We start from the raw sequence: 20,466 nt of genomic DNA, 5'->3' as shown, positions 1-20,466 counted from the left end.
AGAGAGGGGCTGATGTAAATAGAATGCCCCAGAGGTGGACATTTGAAGTCGGTTTTGAAACTGACAGCAAGAATGAGAACAGAGGTGACAGCATTAGTGATAGCTTTGACGTGCAGGGAATTTAGGCAGAGTTTGTGGCCTACCTGTCTCCTGCTCTGTCAAACTGTGATGTTAACCTGCATTGTTCAAAAGCTGAAGACACTTGTTTCCAGACACTTAGTTCTAGACACGTATGTGTGCCATAGAGACTCCAACTTAATATATAGTTCCAACTACAGACTACAGCTAGAAGTGGCTGGTTGAGAGCACTAGTCAATCAGCTGACCCCATCCTCAGGAGGCTAATGAACAGGATGGGGGTGGGGGGTTGCCCTCTTTGAATAAACAAATTGTGCCCAACGACACTAGATGAAACAGAGGTGGGGGAAATGCATATAGTAACAAATGGAGCCAAAAAAATGGGGAATATAGAGACATACCATTCACAGTTAAAAAATGAAATGTGTATGGGACAGCAATACAGCAGATAGCAGAGGGGGTCAAATCAGTCAGTTCAGTTTACCAAGAATGCTATTAAATAATTAGGATGAACATTTCATGACACTTTATAGGGTAATTAAACTGTTCCTTCCCTTCGGTTGAGACAGATGTAAACACTTAGATCTTCTATACAAATATGTACCTTATAATAGTCTGGCAGTTTATAAATTGATGAAGATGATCCATTGTCATCTTGACTACTGTAACTCGCTACTAATCAGTTTTTCCCTCAGTAAATTCTTCCCTCTCCAATCTATCCTAAACAGCTAGGCTGATCTTATTGATACAAAGTCTAGTGCCCATCGCTGCACCGATGCCTCCTGCCTGTGCCAATCACTACATTTGTTGCCTGTCCACTACAGAATACAGCAGGAGCGATCAAAGCATTGCAAATACTTGTCCCTTCCAAGGACTAAGAATAAAAGTAGAAACAAGTTTTAAAAAGTTTTACTAATTATTAAAAAAAATGTAAAGTAATAAAAGTAAAAAAAAATCCTTTTGCCATTAGAATTGAGTGAACGTACTCTGCCGAGCTTGATGCTCATTCGAGTATTAGCATATTCGATGGTGCTCGCTACTCGAGCCAGCATCACGCCGCGTTCGACCCCGCCCAAGTTTTGGCCCCTCCCCGCCACTGATGTGTCAGATTTGACCCCTCCCCGTTGCGCACGTCAACGCTAGTTTGTGGCTGGCTTGGGGGAGGAGGGAGAGAGAGAGAGCTCGGGAACCGGCGGGTCACATACAAAAAAGATCGAGTCTCCCATTAAAGTCAATGGGGTTCGTTACTCGAATAGAGCTCTCGAATTTCACGAAAATCTCGACTCGAATAACAAGGACCCGAGCATTTTGCTGCTCGCTCATCTCTATTTGCCATATTTATCATAAAATAGTCTAAATAATTAAACAAAAATACATATTTGGTATTGCTGCATCTGTACAACTCCGATCTATCAAAGTAATGCATTATTTAGCCTGCACGAAAAAAAAAAAAAAATGCCAGAACTGTGCTTTTTTGGCCACCCTGTCTCCAAGAAAAAATGTAATAAAAAGCGATCAAAAAGTCATATGTATTTCAAAAATATAATAACGGAAAATATAGGACGTCCCGCACAAAATGAGCTCTCGCATAACTATGCCGACAGAAGAAAAAAAAAGTTATAGCTGTTAGCATATGGCGGCAGAAAATAATTCTAAATTAAAAAGTTTTTCAGTACGTTATATGGTACATTAAATATTACCACTGAAAAATACAACTCGTTCTGCAAAAAAACCAAACTTCAAACATCCATGTCGATGGATAAATAATAGTTATGATTTTTTAAAAGGGGGGAGAAAAAAACGAAAATAGAGAAAAAATACGGGCTGAGTCCTCAAGGGGTTAAGGACACTCAGATGCAGAAATTTGATGTCAAAGGAAACAACATTAACCCCTTCATGACATGGCCTATTTTGGCGTTGAGGACCAAGCGATTTTTTGGTATTTTTCCATCTCCATTTTCAAAAGCCATAACTTTTTTATTTTTCCGTGGACGCGGCCATATGAGGGCTTGTTTTTTGCGTGGCGAACTGTAGTTTTTATCGATGCCAATTTTGGGTACATAGACTATATTGTACATTTTTTTTTTTTTTTAATGATAGCAGAGAGAAAACGCATCAATTCTGCCATAGATTTTTTTATTTTTTTTTTACACCGTTAATCATGCAGCATAAATTAGACTTTCCATTTTTTCTGCAGACTGGTACGGTTACAACGATACCAAAATTCTAACATTTTTTTTAGGTTTTCCCACTTTTCTGCAATAAAAACCCTTTTTTTTGGAAATCTTTTTTCTATTCTAAATTGCTGCATTCAAAGTCACGTAACTTTTTTATTTTTTGATGTACAGAGCTCTATGAGGGCTTATTTTTTGCGAGACGAGCTGTAGATTTTATTGGTACCATTTTAGCGTGCATACGACTTTTTGATTACTTTTATTGCGTTTTTAGTGAGGCAAAATGCTAAAAATGAGCATTTTGCCTCAGTTTTTTAGCTTTTTTTTAAGCGTTTTTTTCGTTGCACAGTCAAAAGCATGTGCAACTTATTGTACGCATTGTTATGGACGCGACAATACCAAATATGTGGGGTTTTATTTTTTTTTTACCTTTTTTTATGCTAATCTGAGAAAAAGCATAAAAAATGGTTTTTTTACTCTTTTTTTTAACATTTTTTTTAATTCATTTTTTAAATCTTTCTTTTTTTTACACTGTTTGTGTCCCTCTGAGGGACTTTAATCACTGCCCTGATGATCGCTGTCATAAGGCATGGCAGAGCTACTGCTCTCCCATGCCTTATCGCTCATACAGCGATCTCAGGCATAGGCAATACAGGACGCCAGTGTCTGGCGTCCTGTTGCCATGGTGACAGGCCGGGCTCTCGCAATGACATCGCGAGTTCCGGCCGGAGACACAGAGGGAGCCGCGCTCCCGCTGTGAACTCTTCCCCTGCCGCGATCTACTTAGATCGCGGCAGGGAAGGGGTTAAAAGTGGCGGGCGCATCTCCGATGTCCCCCCGCTGCTGCAGCGAGACGCCGGCTGTGACTGACAGCTGGCTCCCGCTGCGGGATAGCGCTGGATCATATGTGATCCCGCGCTATCTCCAGGACGTAAGTTTACGCCCTGTTGCGGGAAGTACCTCGCTCCCAGGACGTAAACTTACGCCCTGCAGCGGGAATGGGTTAAAAATGTTTTCTCCACCAGAGGTGATCAATGTGAGCCTCCTTTGCCACCCGACCCACATTAAGCCTGTAGTCAAGTTCCTGCCATGCATGTTGTAGTGTCTTACGACTGACTGATGCAATTCAATGAGAAACATCACATTCTACTCGCATGCACATCGTACGGCATGCGAACGCCATGCGATGTCTTTTAAGGTCCCATTGAAAACAAGGGGTGAGGCGTTCCGAAGGAACACCAAAAGATAGAACACGCTGTAAGGAAAATATTGCTCATGTGAATAAGTCCATTCATAAGAAGAGAGTTCATATTCGTGCGAGTTTTGTGCGGCTGGCGACGCATACAACTTGCGTGAGATTCTCATCCATGTGAATAAGCGCTCGCACTGAGGAAAAACATTAAAGCATGTTCTAACTTTGGGTGTTTCCTCAAAATACCTCACCCATTCTTTACAATGGGATCTTGAAAGCCAGTGGGAAACATGAGGATTGCAATTTTTTACAGAAGCGCTGTAATTTTTAATAAAAAATGCATCGCATCACTGTGAAAATCACAGATTGGCAAGTGGAATATCGCGCTTGCCTGTATGAGTGAAGACATAATTCACAGAAAAGGGAGCCAAAAATGCACCATCTGATAAACTGCAGAGCAGGTTCAATCACCATAGACCCTGATAGCATGTGCAGCTAGCAGAAGTTGACAGAAGGGTAGCTCGAGTGGTTGTGCAAATTCTAACTGTGTCAGGGTGGTGGCTACTCTGCCTGTAATAATGGCCCATGCAGCAGGTGCATTGCAATTGAGTTCTTAGAAACAACAATTAGTGATTCGAGTATTAACTGATGTGACACCAGTGCTTTGAATGAGTTAGTATAAGGAAATAAAGAGACAAGTCCAAATAGGTTGCAATTAGAGATGAGCGAACACCAAAATGTTCGGGTGTTCGTTATTCGAAACGAACTTCCCGCGATGTTCGAGGGTTCGTTTTGAATAACGAACCCTTATTGAAGTCAATGGGCGACCCGAGCCGATGCTCGCTAAGGTTTTCATGTGTGAAAATCTGGGCAATTCAACAAGGTGATGGGAACGACACAGCAACGGATAGGGCAGGCGAGGGGCTACGTGTTGGGCTGCATCTCAAGTTCACAGGTCCCACTATTAAGCCACAATAGCGGCAAGAGTGGGGCCCCCCCCCCTCCCAAAAACTTTTACTTCTGAAAAGCCCTCATTAGCATGGCATACCTTTGCTAAGCACCACACTAGCTACAACAAAGCACAATCACTGCCTGGATGACACTCCGCTGCCACTTCTCCTGGGTTACATGCTGACCAACCGCCCCCCCTCCCCCCCACAGCGCACACCAAAGTGTCCCTGCGCAGCCTTCAGCTGCCCTCATGCCACACCACGCTCATGTCTATTTAGAAGTGCGTCTGCCATGAGGAGGAACCGCAGGCACACACTGCAGAGGTTGGCACGGCTAGGCAGCGACCCTCTTTAAAAGGGGCGGGGCGATAGCCCACAATGCTGTACAGAAGCAATGAGAAATAGAATCCTGTGCCACCGCCATCAGGAGCTGCACACGTGGGCATAGCAATGGGGAACCTATGTGCCACACACTATTCATTCTGTCAAGGTGTCTGCATGCCCCAGTCAGACTGGTAATATGTACCTTAACAGTAACCGCGTTGGTGGTAATGTGGTGGTGACTGCGGACCTAGTAGCGCGGTTTTATTTTGTTGGTTTTCGGAATGTGGCCAGGATTAAGTGGGCCGTGGCGGGGGGATGGTGAGGGGGCTCTCTTGTAGTGTCGGTAAAGGTGAAATTCTTGGACTGCCACCAGACGAACCAATGCAAAGGCATTTGCCAAGAATGTTTTCCCTGTTGGAGGAGGAGGGGGATGTTTTTGAGGCACTACGTGTCCTCTCCACGTGTCCGTGGTTATATGCACCTTAACAGTAACCGCGTTGGTGGGAAATGGCCTCGCCGCCATCATGTCTTTGGGAAGCCTCTGTTTCCACACCCCAGAGACATACCATTAGCAGCGGTATAGGCAGAGCCCATAATTCGTAACATTTCAGCCGTAGCATTAGGACAGGCCCCACTAACATATCACTAGCAGCATTATAGGAGGAGCGCAGTCTTCGTTCCATGTCAGCAATAGTAGCACTCAAGACAGGCCCCAGTAACAATTCCGAAGCAGCAGTATAGCGGGAGCGCAGTCTTCGTTCCATGTCAGCAATAGTAGCACTCAAGACAGGCCCCAGTAACAATTCCGAAGCAGCAGTATAGCGGGAGCGTAGTCTTCGTTCCATGTCAGCAATAGTAGCACTCAAGACAGGCCCCAGTAACAATTCTGAAGCAGCAGTATAGTGGGAGCGCAGTCTTAGTTCCATTTCAGTAGCCTTAGTATAGCCAAGGCCCAAGTTACATTTATGTAGCTAAAGTGTAGGCCAACCCCACACACACTTCTGTACCATGAGTGCAGGCGAAGAACATACAAATTGCTATGATTACACTGTAGGTGAGGGCCCCAAAAAATTGGTGTACCAACAGTACTAATGTACCTCAGTAAACATTGGCCATGCCCAACCAAGATGGCAGGTGAAACCCATTAATCGCTTTGGTTAATGTGGCTTAAGTGGTAACTAGGCCTGGAGGCAGCCCAGTTTAACGAAAAATTGGTTCAAGTTAAAGTTTCAACGCTTTTAAGAGCATTGAAACATATAAAAATTGTTTCGAAAAATTAGATGAGTGAGCCTTGTGGCCCTAAGAAAAATTGCCCGTTCAGCGTGATTACGTGAGGTTTCAGGAGGAGGAGCAGGAGGAGGAGGAGGAGGAATATTAGACACAGATTGATGAAGCAGAAATGTCCCCATTTTGGATGGTGAGAGAGAACGTAGCTTCCATCCGCGGGTGCAGCCTACGTATTGCTTACGTATCGCTGCTGTCCGCTGGTGGAGAAGAGAAGTCTGGGGAAATCCAGGCTTTGTTCATCTTGATGAGTGTTAGCCTGTCGGCACTGTCGGTTGACAGGCGGGTACGCTTATCTGTGATGATTCCCCCAGCCGCACTAAACACCCTCTCCGACAAGACGCTAGCCGCAGGACAAGCAAGCACCTCCAGGGCATACAGCGCTAGTTCAGGCCACGTGTCCAGCTTCGACACCCAGTAGTTGTAGGGGGCAGAGGTGTCACGGAGGACGGTCGTGCGATCGGCTACGTACTCCCTCACCATCCTTTTACAGTGCTCCCGCCGACTCACCCTTGACTGGGGAGCGGTGACACAGTCTTGGTGGGGAGCCATAAAGCTGTCCAGGCCCTTAAAGACTGTTGCACTGCCTGGGATGTACATGCTGCTCGATCTCCGCACCTCCCCTGCTACCTTGCCCTCGGTACTGCGCCTTCTGCCACTAGCGCTGTCGGCTGGGAATTTTACCATCAGCTTGTCTGCAAGGGTCCTGTGGTATAGCAACACTCTCGAACCCCTTTCCTCTTCGGGAATGAGAGTGGGCAGGTTCTCCTTATAGCGTGGGTCGAGCAGTGTGTACACCCAGTAATCCGTAGTGGCCAGAATGCGTGTAACGCGAGGGTCACGAGAAAGGCATCCTAACATGAAGTCCGCCATGTGTGCCAGGGTACCTGTACGCAACACATGGCTGTCTTCACTAGGAAGATCACTGCCAGGATCCTCCTCCTCCTCCTCCTCAGGCCATACACGCTAAAAGGATGACAGGCAATCAGCCGGTGTACCGTCAGCAGCGGGCCAAGCTGTCTCTTCCCCCTCCTCCTCATCCTCCTCATGCTCCTCCTCCTCCTCCTGTACGCGCTGAGAAATAGACAGGAGGGTGCCCTGACTATCCAGCGGCATACTGTCTTCCACCGCCCCCGTTTCCGAGCGCAAAGCAGCTGCCTTTATGGTTTGCAGGGAATTTCTCAAGATGCATAGCAGAGGAATGGTGACGCTAATGATTGCAGCATCCCCGCTCACCACCTGGGTAGACTCCTCAAAATTACCAAGGACATGGCAGATGTCTGCCAACCAGGCCCACTCTTCTGAAAAGAATTGAGGAGGCTGACTTCCACTGCGCCGCCCATGTTGGAGTTGGTATTCGACTATAGCTCTACGCTGTTCATAGAGCCTGGCCAACATGTGGAGCGTAGAGTTCCACCGTGTGGGCACGTCGCACAGCAGTCGGTGCACTGGCAGCTTAAAGCAATGTTGCAGGGTGCGCAGGGTGGCAGCGTCCGTGTGGGACTTGTGGAAATGTGCGCAGAGCCGGCGCGCCTTTACGAGCAGGTCTGAGAAGCGTGGGTAGCTTTTCAGAAAGCGCTGAACCACCAAATTAAAGACGTGGGCCAGGCATGGCACGTGCGTGAGGCTGCCGAGCTGCAGAGCCGCCACCAGGTTACGGCCGTTGTCACACACGACCATGCCCGGTTGGAGGCTCAGCGGCGCAAGCCAGCGGTCGGTCTGCTGTGTCAGACCCTGCAGCAGTTCGTGGGCCGTGTGCCTCTTATCGCCTAAGCTGAGTAGTTTCAGCACGGCCTGCTGACGCTTGCCCACCGCTGTGCTGCCACACCGCGCGACACCGACTGCTGGCGACATGCTGCTGCTAACACATCTTGATTGCAAGACAGAGGAGGAGGAGGAGGAGGAGGGTGCTTTAGTGGAGGAAGCATACACCTCCGCAGATACCACCACCGAGCTGGGGCCCGCAATTCTGGGGGTGGGTAGGACGTGAGCGGTCCCAGGCTCTGACTCTGTCCCAGCCTCCACTAAATTCACCCAATGTGCCGTCAGGAAGATGTAGTGGCCCTGCCCGCCTGTGCTTGTCCACGTGTCCGTTGTTAAGTGGACCGTGGCAGTAACCGCGTTGGTGAGGGCGCGTACAATGTTGCGGGAGACGTGGTCGTGCAGGGCTGGGACGGCACATTGGGAAAAGTAGTGGCGACTGGGAACTGAGTAGCGCGGGGCCGCCGCCTCCATGATACTTTTGAAGGACTCAGTTTCCACAACCCTATACGGCAGCATCTCAAGGCTGATGAATTTTGCTATGCAGACGGTTAACGTTTGAGCGTGCGGGTGCGTGGCGGCGTACTTGCGCTTGCGCTCCAACAGTTGCGCAAGCGACGGCTGGACGGTGTGCTGAACTACACTGCTGGATGGGGCCGAGGACAGCGGAGATGAGGGTGTGGGTGCAGGCCATGAGGCGGTAGTGCCTGTGTCCTGAGAGGGGGGTTGCATCTCAGTGGCAGGTTGGGGCACAGGGGGAGAGGCAGCGGTGCAAACCGGAGGCGCTGAACGGCCTTCGTCCCACCTTGTGGGGTGCTTGGCCATCATATGTCTGCGCATGGTGGTGGTGGTGAGGCTGTTTGTGTTGGCTCCCCGGCTGAGCTTTGCGCGACAAAGGTTGCACACCACTGTTCGTCGGTCGTCAGGCGTCTCTGTGAAAAACTGCCAGACCTTAGAGCACCTCGGCCTCTGCAGGGTGGCATGGCGCGAGGGGGCGCTTTGGGAAACAGTTGGTGGATTATTCGGTCTGGCCCTGCCTCTACCCCTGGCCACCGCACTGCCTCTTGCAACCTGCCCTGCTGATGCCCTTGACTCCCCCTCTGAAGACCTGTCCTCCTGAGTAAGCGTTGCACACCAGGTGGGGTCAGTCACCTCATCGTCCTGCTGCTCTTCCTCCGAATCCTCTGTGCGCTGCTCCCTCGGTCTTACTGCCCTTACTACTACCTCACTGCAAGACAACTGTGTCTGATCGTCATCATCCTCCTCACCCACAGAAAGTTGTTGAGACAGTTGGCGGAAGTCCCCAGCCTCTTCCCCCGGACCCCGGGAACTTTCGAATGGTTGGGCATCAGTGACGATAAACTCCTCTGGTGGGAGAGGAACCGCTGCTGCCCAATCTAAGCAGGGGCCCGAGAACAGTTCCTGGGAGTGTTCCCGTTCCTGAGCAGGTGTCATTGTAGTGGAGTGAGGAGGCTGGGAGGAAGGAGGAGCAGCAGACAGAGGATTCGGATTTGCAGCAGTGGACGGCGCAGAACTGCGGGTTGACGATAGGTTGCTCGAAGCACTTTCTGCCATCCAGGACAGGACCTGCTCACACTGCTCATTTTCTAATAACCGTCTCCCGCGTGGACCCATTAATTGGGCGATGAATGTGGGGACGCCAGAAACGTGCCTCTCTCCTAATCGCGCAGCAGTCGGCTGCGACACACCTGGATCAGGAGCTCGGCCTGTGCCCACACCCTGACTTGGCCCTCCGCGTCCTCGGCCGCGTCTACGTCCTCTAGGCCTACCCCTACCCCTCAGCATGCTGTATTACCAGTGATTTGATTTCACAGGCAGGAAATAAATTGGCGCAAGACTGCAGGCCAAATATAATTTTTTCCCTTTTTTGAAAACGAAAGGCCCCACTGCCTTTAGTGAATGAATAATCTAAGTTTAATAACTGTGCTGTGGCCCTGCTAATGTGTCACAGAACGTGAGGGTAGCAGAGTTATTATAACTCTGGCAGAGCAGGTATTTTTTTCCCAATTAAGGAAAGCAAATGGCGAAGCCAGCAGTAAACCGTAGCTGGGTGCGTCTGATTTTTAAACGTTGCACACGCAGCCGACACGTACACACAGCCCTTAGGACGGACAGAGGCAGGACAAATAGATTTTTTTTCAGTTTTTTTCCACCAAAAGGCAGCACTGCGTATATTCAATGAACATGAGAAGTTTAATAACTGTGCTGTGGCCCTGCTAATGTGTCACAGAACGTGAGGGTAGCAGAGTTATTATAACTCTGGCAGAGCAGGTATTTTTTTCCCAATTAAGGAAAGCAAATGGCGAAGCCAGCAGTAAAACGTAGCTGGGTGCGTCTGATTTTTAAACGTTGCACACGCAGCCGACACGTACACACAGCCCTTAGGACGGACAGAGGCAGGACAAATAGATTTTTTTTCAGTTTTTTTCCACCAAAAGGCAGCACTGCGTATATTCAATGAACATGAGAAGTTTAATAACTGTGCTGTGGCCCTGCTAATGTGTCACAGAACGTGAGGGTAGCAGAGTTATTATAACTCTGGCAGAGCAGGTATTTTTTTCCCAATTAAGGAAAGCAAATGGTGAAGCCAGCAGTAAACCGTAGCTGGGTGCGTCTGATTTTTTAACGTTGTACACGCAGCTCACACGTGTCCACACTCCACAGGACGGACAGAGGCAGGTCAAATAGAATTTTTTTCACTTGTTTTACAAGCAAAAGGCCGCACTGCGTATATTCATTGAATAATAACTGTGTTGTGGCCCTGCCTACACAATTCTTTCCCTGTAGTATCAATGGAGGGTGCAATGCTCTGCAGAGGCGATTTTGAGAAAAAAAAAAAAATGCAGCACAGCTAACAGCAGCCAGCACAGTACTGCACACGGTTAAATATGGCCCTAGAAAGGACCGTTGAGGTTCTTGAAGGCTACACTCACTCCTAACACTCTCCCTGCCTATGCAACACTTCTGTCCCTAATGCCGGGTGCAACGCTCTGCAGAGCCGATTTTGAGAAGAAAAAAAAATTGCCACTGCTAACAGCAGCCAACACACAGCTATCAGTGGCCCTAATAAGGACCTTTGGGGGTCTTGAAGCCTACACTAACTACAAATTCTTTCCCTACAGCAGCTCCGGTACAAACAGCACTGTCCCTCATCTAACTCACAAGGCATCTGAGGCGAGCCGCGGGAGGGGCCGACTTTTATATTCGGCGGACACCTGATCTCGCCAGCCACTCACAGCAGGCGGGTGGTATAGGGCTGGAACAACACAGGAGGAAGTTGTAATGCCTTCCCTGTCTTTCAATTGGCCAGAAAAGCGCGCTAACGTCTCAGGGAAGGAAGTGAAAATAACCCGAACACCGCATGGTGTTCGTTACGAATAACGAACATCCCGAACACCCTAATATCCGCACGGATATCAAGTTCTGACGAACACGTTCGCTCATCTCTAGTTGCAATAAAACCAAAGGCACACAGTTTACTGAATGCTTGTGTTCACACACTTCTCCTGTACTTAATAACTTTCCCAACAAGAACTTGTACAGCTAACATGACATGCTTTTGTCCCCGCATTCTCCCCTCTGAAGAATGATAGGGGCTACCAGGCTAAGTTATTTGGTGACTGCACTGAGAGGTTCTTTGTGGAGTAATGGAGGGAATAATGCAAGCTCTCCTTTGGACACACTGGCTGCTGACTGTACAGAGTCCCAGTTAAAATAGGTACTCTTTCCTTCGAGATTCCGTGGGGTTTGCGCTGACTTAAATTGCTTCGTAAACAGGGATGAAAAAGACTAGAGATGAGCGAACGTACTCGTCCGAGCTTGATACTCGTTCGAGTATTAGCGTGTTCGAGATGCTGGTTACTCGTAACGAGTACCACGCGATGTTCGGGTTACTTTCACTTTCATCTCTGAGACGTTAGCGCGCTTTTCTGGCCAATTGAAAGACAGGGAAAGCATTACAACTTCCCCCTGTGACGTTCAAGCCCTATACCACCCCCCTGCAGTGAGTGGCTGGCGAGATCAGGTGTCACCCGAGTATAAAAATCTGCCCCTCCCGCGGCTCGCCTCAGATGCGTTGTGACATAGCTGAGGGACAGTGCTATCGTGTTGGAGCTGCTGTAGGGAGAGTGTTAGGAGTTAGTGTAGGCTTCAAGAACCCCAACGGTCCTTCTTAGGGCCACATCTAACCGTGTGCAGAACTGGGGAGGCTGCTTTTTGCAGTGTTGCACTTTTTTTTTTTTTGGTATATCGGCCGTGCAGAGCATTGCGCCCTGCAGTAATACTACAGAGACAGAAGTGGTGGTTAGGCATGGGGGAAAGTTAGGAGTGATTGTAGGCTTCAAGAACCCCAACGGTCCTTCTTAGGGCCACATCTAACCGTGTGCAGTACTGTGGAGGCTGCTTTTTGCAGTGTTGCACATTTTTTATTTTTTGGTATATCGGCCGTGCAGAGCATTGCGCCCTGCAGTAATACTACAGGGACAGAATTGTGTAGGCAGGGCCAGAAGACATATATTATTGAGTGAATATACGCAGTGGGCCTTTTCCAAAAAATATTGGGCAAATCTATTTGGCCTGCCTGTCACTGTGCTCAGTGTTCTGGGTCCGTGTGTGCTGGGGGTAGTAGTTCTACAAATAAATACGCAGGCAGCTAAGTGTTACAGCAGGCGTGCGCCAAATTATTTCCTGGCTCAGAAATCACCGCTCTGTTGCAGTTAATAACAGTGCGACACTCTGCAGTTCTGTGACACACTCCAGGGCCAGAAGACATATATTATTCCTTGAATATACGCAGTGGTCCTTTTCTAAAAAATATTGGGCAAAAAATCTATTTGGCCTGCCTCTCACTGTGCTGCTCAGTGTTCTATGTCCGTGTGTGCTGGGTGTAGTAGTTCTACAAATAAATACGCAGGCAGCTAAGTGTTACAGCAGGTGTGTGCCAAATTATTTCCTGGCGTTCCGTAAGCGAAGTCAGCCTCCAACCACAGGCCAATAAGCGGCACATTTAATTACAGCGTTCTGTTTCTGCATTACTGGTAATACAGCATGCAGAGGGGTAGGGGTAGGCCTAGAGGACGTGGGCGCGGCCGAGGACGTGGAGGCCCTAGTCCGGGTGTGGGCACAGGCCGAGCTCCTGATCCAGGTGTATCGCAGCCGACTGCTGCGGGATTAGGAGAGAGGCACGTTTCTGGCGTCCCCACATTCATAGCACATTTAATGGGTCCACGCGGTAGACCTTTATTAGAAAATGAGCAGTGTGAGCAGGTCCTGTCGTGGATGGCAGAAAGTGCTTCCAGCAACCTATCGTCCACCTACAGTTCTGCGCCGTCCACTGCTGCAACTCAGAATCCTCTGGCTGCTGCTCCTCCTTCCTCCCAGCCTCCTCACTCCATTAAAATGAGACATTCTGAGGAGCGGGCAGACTCCCAGGAACTGTTGTCGGGCCCCTGCTCAGATTGGGCAGCAGTGGTTCCTCTCCCACCAGAGGAGTTTATCGTGACTGATGCCCATCCATTGGAAAGTTCCCGGGGTCCGGGGGATGAGGCTGGGGACTTCCGGCAACTGTCTCAAGACCTTTCAGTGGGTGAGGAGGCCGATGACGATGAGACACAGTTGTCTATCAGTGAGGTAGTAGCAAGGGCTTTAAGTCCGAGGGAGGAGCGCACCGAGGATTCTGAGGAAGAGCAGCAGGACAATGAGGTGACTAACCCCACCTGGTTTGCTACGCCTACTGAGGACAGGTCTTCAAAGGGGGAGGCAAGGGCAGCAGCAGGGCAGGTTGCAAGAGGCAGTGCGGTGGCCAGGGGTAGAGGCAGGGCCAGACCGAATAATCCACCAACTTTTTCCCAAAGCGCCCCCTCGCGCCATGCCACCCTGCAGAGGCCGAGGTGCTCAAAGGTCTGGCAGTTTTTCACTGAAAGTGCAGACGACCGACGAACACTGATGTGCAACCTTTGTCGCGCCAAGATCAGCCGGGGAGCCACAACCACCAGCCTCACCACCACCAGCATGCGCAGGCATATGATGGCCAAGCACCCCACAAGGTGGGACGAAGGCCGTTCACCGCCTCCGGTTTGCACCGCTGCCTCTCCCCCTGTGCCCCAACCTGCCACTGAGATCCAACCCCGCTCTGAGGACACAGGCACTACCGTCTCCTGGCCTGCACCCACACCCTCACCTCCGCTGTCCTCGGCCCCATCCACCAATGTCTCTCAGCGCAACGTCCAGCCGTCGCTTGCGCAAGTGTTTGAGCGCAAGCGCAAGTACGCCGCCACGCACCCGCACGCTCAAGCGTTAAACGTGCACGTAGCCAAATTTATCAGCCTGGAGATGCTGCCGTATAGGGTTGTGGAAACGGAGTCCTTCAAAAGTATGATGGCGGCGGCGGCCCCGCGATACTCAGTTCCCAGTCGCCACTATTTTTCCCGATGTGCCGTCCCAGCCCTGCACGACCACGTCTCCCGCAACATTGTACGTGCCCTCACCAACGCGGTTACTGCCAAGGTCCACTTAACAACGGACACGTGGACAAGCACAGGCGGGCAGGGCCACTATATCTCCCTGACGGCACATTGGGTGAATTTAGTGGAGGCTGGGACAGAGTCAGAGCCTGGGACCGCTCACGTCCTTCCCACCCCCAGAATTGCGGGCCCCAGCTCGGTGGTGGTATCTGCGGCGGTGTATGCTTCCTCCACTAAAGCACCCTCCTTCTCCTCCAACACAACCTCTGTCTCGCAATCAAGATGTGTCAGCAGCCGCAGCACGACGCCAGCGGTCGGTGTCGCGCATCGTGGCAGCACAGCGGTGGGCAAGCGTCAGCAGGCCGTGCTGAAACTACTCAGCTTAGGAGATAAGAGGCACACGGCCCACGAACTGCTGCAGGGTCTGACAGAGCAGACCGACCGCTGGCTTGCGCCGCTGAGCCTCCAACCGGGCATGGTTGTGTGTGACAACGGCCGTAACCTGGTGGCGGCTCTGCAGCTCGGCAGCCTCACGCACGTGCCATGCCTGGCCCACGTCTTTAATTTGGTGGTTCAGCGCTTTCTGAAAAGCTACCCACGCTTGTCAGACCTGCTCGGAAAGGTGCGCCGGCTCTGCGCACATTTCCGCAAGTCCCACACGGACGCTGCCACCCTGCGCACCCTGCAACATCGGTTTCATCTGCCAGTGCACCGACTGCTGTGCGACGTGCCCACACAGTGGAACTCTATGCTCCACATGTTGGCCAGGCTCTATGAGCAGCGTAGAGCTATAGTGGAATACCAACTCCAACATGGGCGGCGCAGTGGGAGTCAGCCTCCTCAATTATTTTCAGAAGAGTGGGCCTGGTTGGCAGACATCTGCCAGGTCTTTGGAAAGTTTGGGGAGTCTACCCAGGTGGTGAGCGGCGATGCTGCAATCATTAGCGTCACCATTCCTCTGCTATGCCTCTTGAGAAGTTCCCTGCAAAGCATAAAGGCAGACGCTTTGCGCTCGGAAACAGAGCCGGGGGAAGACAGTATGTCGCTGGATAGTCAGAGCACCCTCCTGTCTATATCTCAGCGTGGTGAGGAGGAGGAGGACGAGCGAGGGGAAAGAGACAGCTTGGCCCACTGGTGAGGGTACACATGCTGCTGGCCTGTCATCCTTTCAGCGTGTATGGCCTGAGGAGGAGGAGGAGGAGGAGGATCCTTAAAGTGATCTTCCTAGTGAGGACAGTCATGTGTTGCGTACAGGTACCCTGGCACACATGGCTGACTTCATGTTAGGATGCCTTTCTCGTGACCCTCGCGTTACACGCATTCTGGCCACTACTGATTACTGGGTGTACACACTGCTCGACCCACGGTATAAGGAGAACCTTTCCACTCTCATACCCGAAGAGGAAAGGGGTTCGAGAGTGTTGCTATACCACAGGACCCTGGCGGACAAAGTGATGGTAAAATTCCCATACGACAGCGCTTTTGGCCGAAGACGCAGTTCCGAGGGCCAGGTATCAGGGGAGGCGCGGAGATCAGGCAGCATGTACAGCACAGGCAGGGCAACACTCTTTAAGGCCCTTGACTGCTTTATGGCTCCCCAGCAAGACTGTGTCACCGCTCCCCAGTCACGGCTGAGTCGGCGGGAGCACTGTAAAAGGATGGTGAGGGAGTACGTAGCCGATCGCACGACCGTCCTCCGTGACGCCTCTGCCCCCTACAACTACTGGGTGTCGAAGCTGGACACGTGGCCTGAACTCGCGCTGTATGCCCTGGAGGTGCTTGCTTGTCCTGTGGCTAGCGTCTTGTCAGAGAGGGTGTTTAGTGCGGCTGGGGGAATCATCACAGATAAGCGTACCCGCCTGTCAACCGACAGTGCCGACAGGCTAACACTCATCAAGATGAACAAAGCCTGGATTTCCCCAGACTTCTCTTCTCCACCAGCGGACAGCACCGATACCTAAGCAATACGTAGGCTGCACCCGCGGATGGAAGCATCGTTCTGTATCCCCATCAAAAACGGGGACCTTTTCGCTTCATCAATCTGTGTATAATATTCCTCCTCCTCCTCCTGCTCCTCCTCCTGAAACCTCACATAATCACGCCGAACGGGCAATTTTTCTTAGGCCCCCAAGGCTCTGTCATATAATTTTTCAAAACAATTTTTATACGTTTCAATGCTCATTAAAGCGTTGAAACTTTCACCTCAACCAATTTTTCGTTAAACTGGGCTGCCTCCTGGCCTAGTTACCAATTAAGCCACATTAACCAAAGCGATTAATGGGTTTCACCTGCCCTCTTGGTTGGGCATGGGCAATTTTTCTGATGTACATTAGTACTGTTGATACACCAATTTTTGGGGGCCCTCGCCTACAGTGTAATCAAATTAATTTTTAGCCCACCTGCATTACAGCTGACGTTACATCAGCTGTGTTGGGCACTGCAATGGGATGTATTTATGTACCGCCGGTGGCTTCCTGGCACCCACCCATGCTGTGGGTCCACAGGGAGTTGTAAATGCATCTGTTTCCACTTCTAAAGAACCCCAGTCTGACTGGGGCATGCAGTGTGCGCCGAAGCCCACCTGCATTAAGCACGACATTACATCAGCTGTGATGGGCACTGCAATGGGATATATTTATGTACCGCCGGTGGGTTCCAGGGAGCCACCCATGCTGTGGGTGCACACGGAATTCCCATTGCGGAGTTGTACCTGCCTGTGACTATATATAAAAAACCGTGGTCTGACTGGGGCATGCAGACACCTTGACAGAATGAATAGTGTGTGGCACATTGGTTCCCCATTGCTATTCCCATGTGTGCAGCTCCAGATGGAGGTGGCACAGGATTGGATTTCTCATTGCTTCTGTACAGGATTGTGGGCTATCGCCCTGCCCCTTTTAAAGAGGGTCGCTGCCTAGCCGTGCCAACCCTCTGCAGTGTGTGCCTGCTTTTCCTGTGGCAGACGCACTTATAAATAGACATGAGGGTGGCGTGGCATGAGGGCAGCTGAAGGCTGGGCAGGGGCAGTTTGGTGTGCGCTGTGGACACTGGGTCGTGGGGGGGGGGATTTGGCAGCATGTAACCCAGGAGAAGTGGCAGCGGAGTGTCATGCAGGCAGTGATTGTGCTTTGTTGGAGGTAGTGTGGTGCTTAGCTAAGGTATGCATTGCTAATGAGGGCTTTTCAGATGTTAAAGTTGTTGGGGGGGGGGGGCCCACTCTTGCTGCTATTGTGGCTTAATAGTGGGACCTGGGAACTTGAGATGCAGCCCAACATGTAGCCCCTCGCCTGCCCTATCCGTTTCTGTGTCGTTCCCATCACTTTCTTGAATTGCCCCGATTTTTCACAAATGAAAACCTTAGCGAGCATCGGCGATATACAAAAATGCTCGAGTCACCCATTGACTTCAATGGGGTTTGTTACTCGAAAAGAACCCTCGAGCATCGCGAAAAATTCGTCTGGAGTAACGAGCACCCGAGCATTTTGGTGCTCGCTCATCTCTAAAAAAGACACCACTTTCCGGTAGTTCTCTCCTACAGTTGACTCCATGACTATGCATTCTGACTGGCCTCCAGTCCCCAGCCTTCAGACTGGCTTCCCTCGCCTCCATGCTAAACTAGTTCAGACTTCACACTACCTAGAAGGACCTCTAACCCCACCCAAGTTCTGTCTCTTATGCCTCTCCACCACCCAATCTTGGACTATGGAGAAACCTTCTACCCAATCCCAGGACAAACTAGGGATGACTGACAAGAGACAGAGTGGGTTAGGCAAAATACTGCAAAGTCATGCATAGGTTAGTCAGAGAAATACCAGACATTAACGCTTAGTGACCCAGACAAGGCAAACACACATAACAAAACATGGGTACACAGACATGCATACATACACATATACACACAAACATTTCAAATGAGGTTGCTAAAAAAGTGCTGTGGGACCCCAACTCTGGGGCACTAAACAGCACAGAGCCAGATTGCAATATAAGTGCGCTAAATGTTCATGTGCAGACTAATATGCAACCACCCAGCTGAACCCAGCCCAGACTGGGGGAGGGGTGACTGCAGACAACATAGTCTGCACATATGAACTGATACCAAGGATGTCAGCCATAGATAAGTGCGACACACCATACAAGATTACAACCGCTACTGGCAAAGTAGTGGATTGCCCTGCATCATCACAGTGAGCCACACTGGCATAACATCCCAGGTGCACTCAGCATCTATATCAAACTGCATGCAAAAAAACCACACACTAATAAATACGGGTGTTAGTCTGCATTTTGGCCAAAACACGTAAGCTGACGGTCCACGGCAAGCCCACCATGCGTCAGTCAGAACTTACGCTATCTCACTATTAACTAAATTAAAATCACAGAGGTGGGAGAAAAAAGATGTAGAAAGATATAACTCACAGAAAAGGGAGCCAAAAATGCAGCATCTGATAAACTGCAGGGCAGGTTCAATAACCATTAACACTGGTAGTATGCAGAGAGCCAGAATGCAATAGGAGCAAGCTAAATGTTCAATGCCGACTAATATGCAGCCACCCAGCTCACCCCAGCCCAGATTCGGGGAGTACACATCTGCATCTCATTCGGCTAAATAGTTTTTAAATCACGGGGGAGATGGGGGAGCTGGGGGGCATATGCACAGGCCCTACGTGTACCAAAAGTAGAGTACTATGCGCAGACACGCATGTAAATCAACCTCATTCACTGCCTAAATATGTTACGCTGAGGCGACCGGATTTGCGCATACGCTCCTATGAAGCTGCCCTATTAAGTGTGCACTAAATACATATGTTTTCAGGAAGGCCGAGTATTTTACATAATCCAACTTTTCTTCATTTATCCCTCTTCTATTTTCCCCCTCAGAACCGACCCTATTCATCCCACTATGTTGGTGCCTTACAAAAATTTTCTTAATCAAGCTTTACATTTGCTGAATGACATACAATTTTCAGTTTTTAATGGTCCATTTTTGTATTATAGATCATGTACGGTAATATCTCCGTTATATTTGTTTGATTTCTTTTTTACTAAATACCCTTTTCATTTCAGAGTTCCTAAATCAGAAAGAACAACAGTTCACAAAAATCTGATTTTTGCTCTGGCTGCTGCAGAAACATTGCTTATGTTTAGCGAGATGGCTAAGAATAATAAGGTTAGTATTGCAGATATGTAATAAATAAAAATTGCCGCTAACCCACCACCCATATCAGTCGTTCTTTACTAATGATGACTAATGAGTATACACCCAATACATTGCTGGTGATAAAAGAGGGATTCAAGGACATTCTTACCTTTTTCTATTAATGACTGACAGGTCATCAATAGATGATCGTCCAGGACCTGCTGCTTGCATCCCCGCTAATCATATGATTTCTGGTGCTGCTCTTGATTTGGTCAGCAGAGGAAGCAGAAAGCGCCGACGGTAGCCCAGCAGCCGAGTTGGTATTGCAGGCATAGGTCCCATTGAATTCAATTGTACCTATGCTGCAGTACCAACCCAGGCCACTGGGCTCTGGTCACCGATTTTTGCTTTGTTCACTGACCAAACCGACAGCAGAACCAGGAATCACCTGACTGGTGGGGATCGGAACTGCATTTTCCCGTGGATTATTTATTGCTGACCTGTCATTGATCAGTAGTAGAGATGAGCGAGCGTACTTGCTAAGGGCAAATACTCGAGCGAGTGTTGCCTTTTGCGAGTACCTGCCCGCTCGTCTCAAAATATTCGGGTGCCGGCGGGGGTGAGCGGTGAGTTGCGGGAGTGAGCATGGGGAAGCGGGGGGGGGGGGGGGAGAGAGAGAGAGATATCTCCCTCCCGTTCCTCCCTGCTCTCCTCTGTCGCCCCCCGCCGGCACCCAAATCTTTTGAGACGAGCGGGCAGGTACTTGCAAAAGGCAATACTCGCTCAAGTATTTGCCCTTAGCGAGTACGCTCGCTCATCTCTAATCAATAGCAACAGGTACAAATTTCCTGGAATAACCCTTTAAGGGCCCTTTCAAACCTACCGATTGACACCAGCAATGTGCTGCGCTTTCTTTACCGTTTCAAGCTGTACTGTACATCTAAAAATATATCATGGCAATTTACTGTATTTTCCAGTGTAGCCCAATGCCAGCGACAATTGGCATGTATGGGAGGCACCCTTAGTTGTTGCAAACGCACAAACAAAAAACCCTGAAAATATACAGGTTTTGCTTATATAATTAA

At 49.8% G+C, this 20,466-nt stretch overlaps 1 protein-coding gene across 1 annotated transcript in view; it reads left to right on the top strand.

Annotated features, from left to right (window-relative positions):
- The window catches only part of ADGRD2 (adhesion G protein-coupled receptor D2), a 248,331-nt gene that overhangs the window by 78,128 nt on the left and 149,737 nt on the right, over positions 1–20,466 (top strand). The window contains exon 15 of the mRNA XM_066582034.1: positions 19,309–19,411. Within this exon, the coding sequence (XP_066438131.1) occupies positions 19,309–19,411 (103 nt within the window). The remainder of the gene's footprint in view (positions 1–19,308; positions 19,412–20,466) is intronic.

Source organism: Eleutherodactylus coqui, chromosome 10, assembly GCF_035609145.1.
Source record: "Eleutherodactylus coqui strain aEleCoq1 chromosome 10, aEleCoq1.hap1, whole genome shotgun sequence".
NCBI classification, from domain to species: domain Eukaryota; kingdom Metazoa; phylum Chordata; class Amphibia; order Anura; family Eleutherodactylidae; genus Eleutherodactylus; species Eleutherodactylus coqui.
This window is presented reverse-complemented; position numbering and strand designations above follow the sequence as displayed.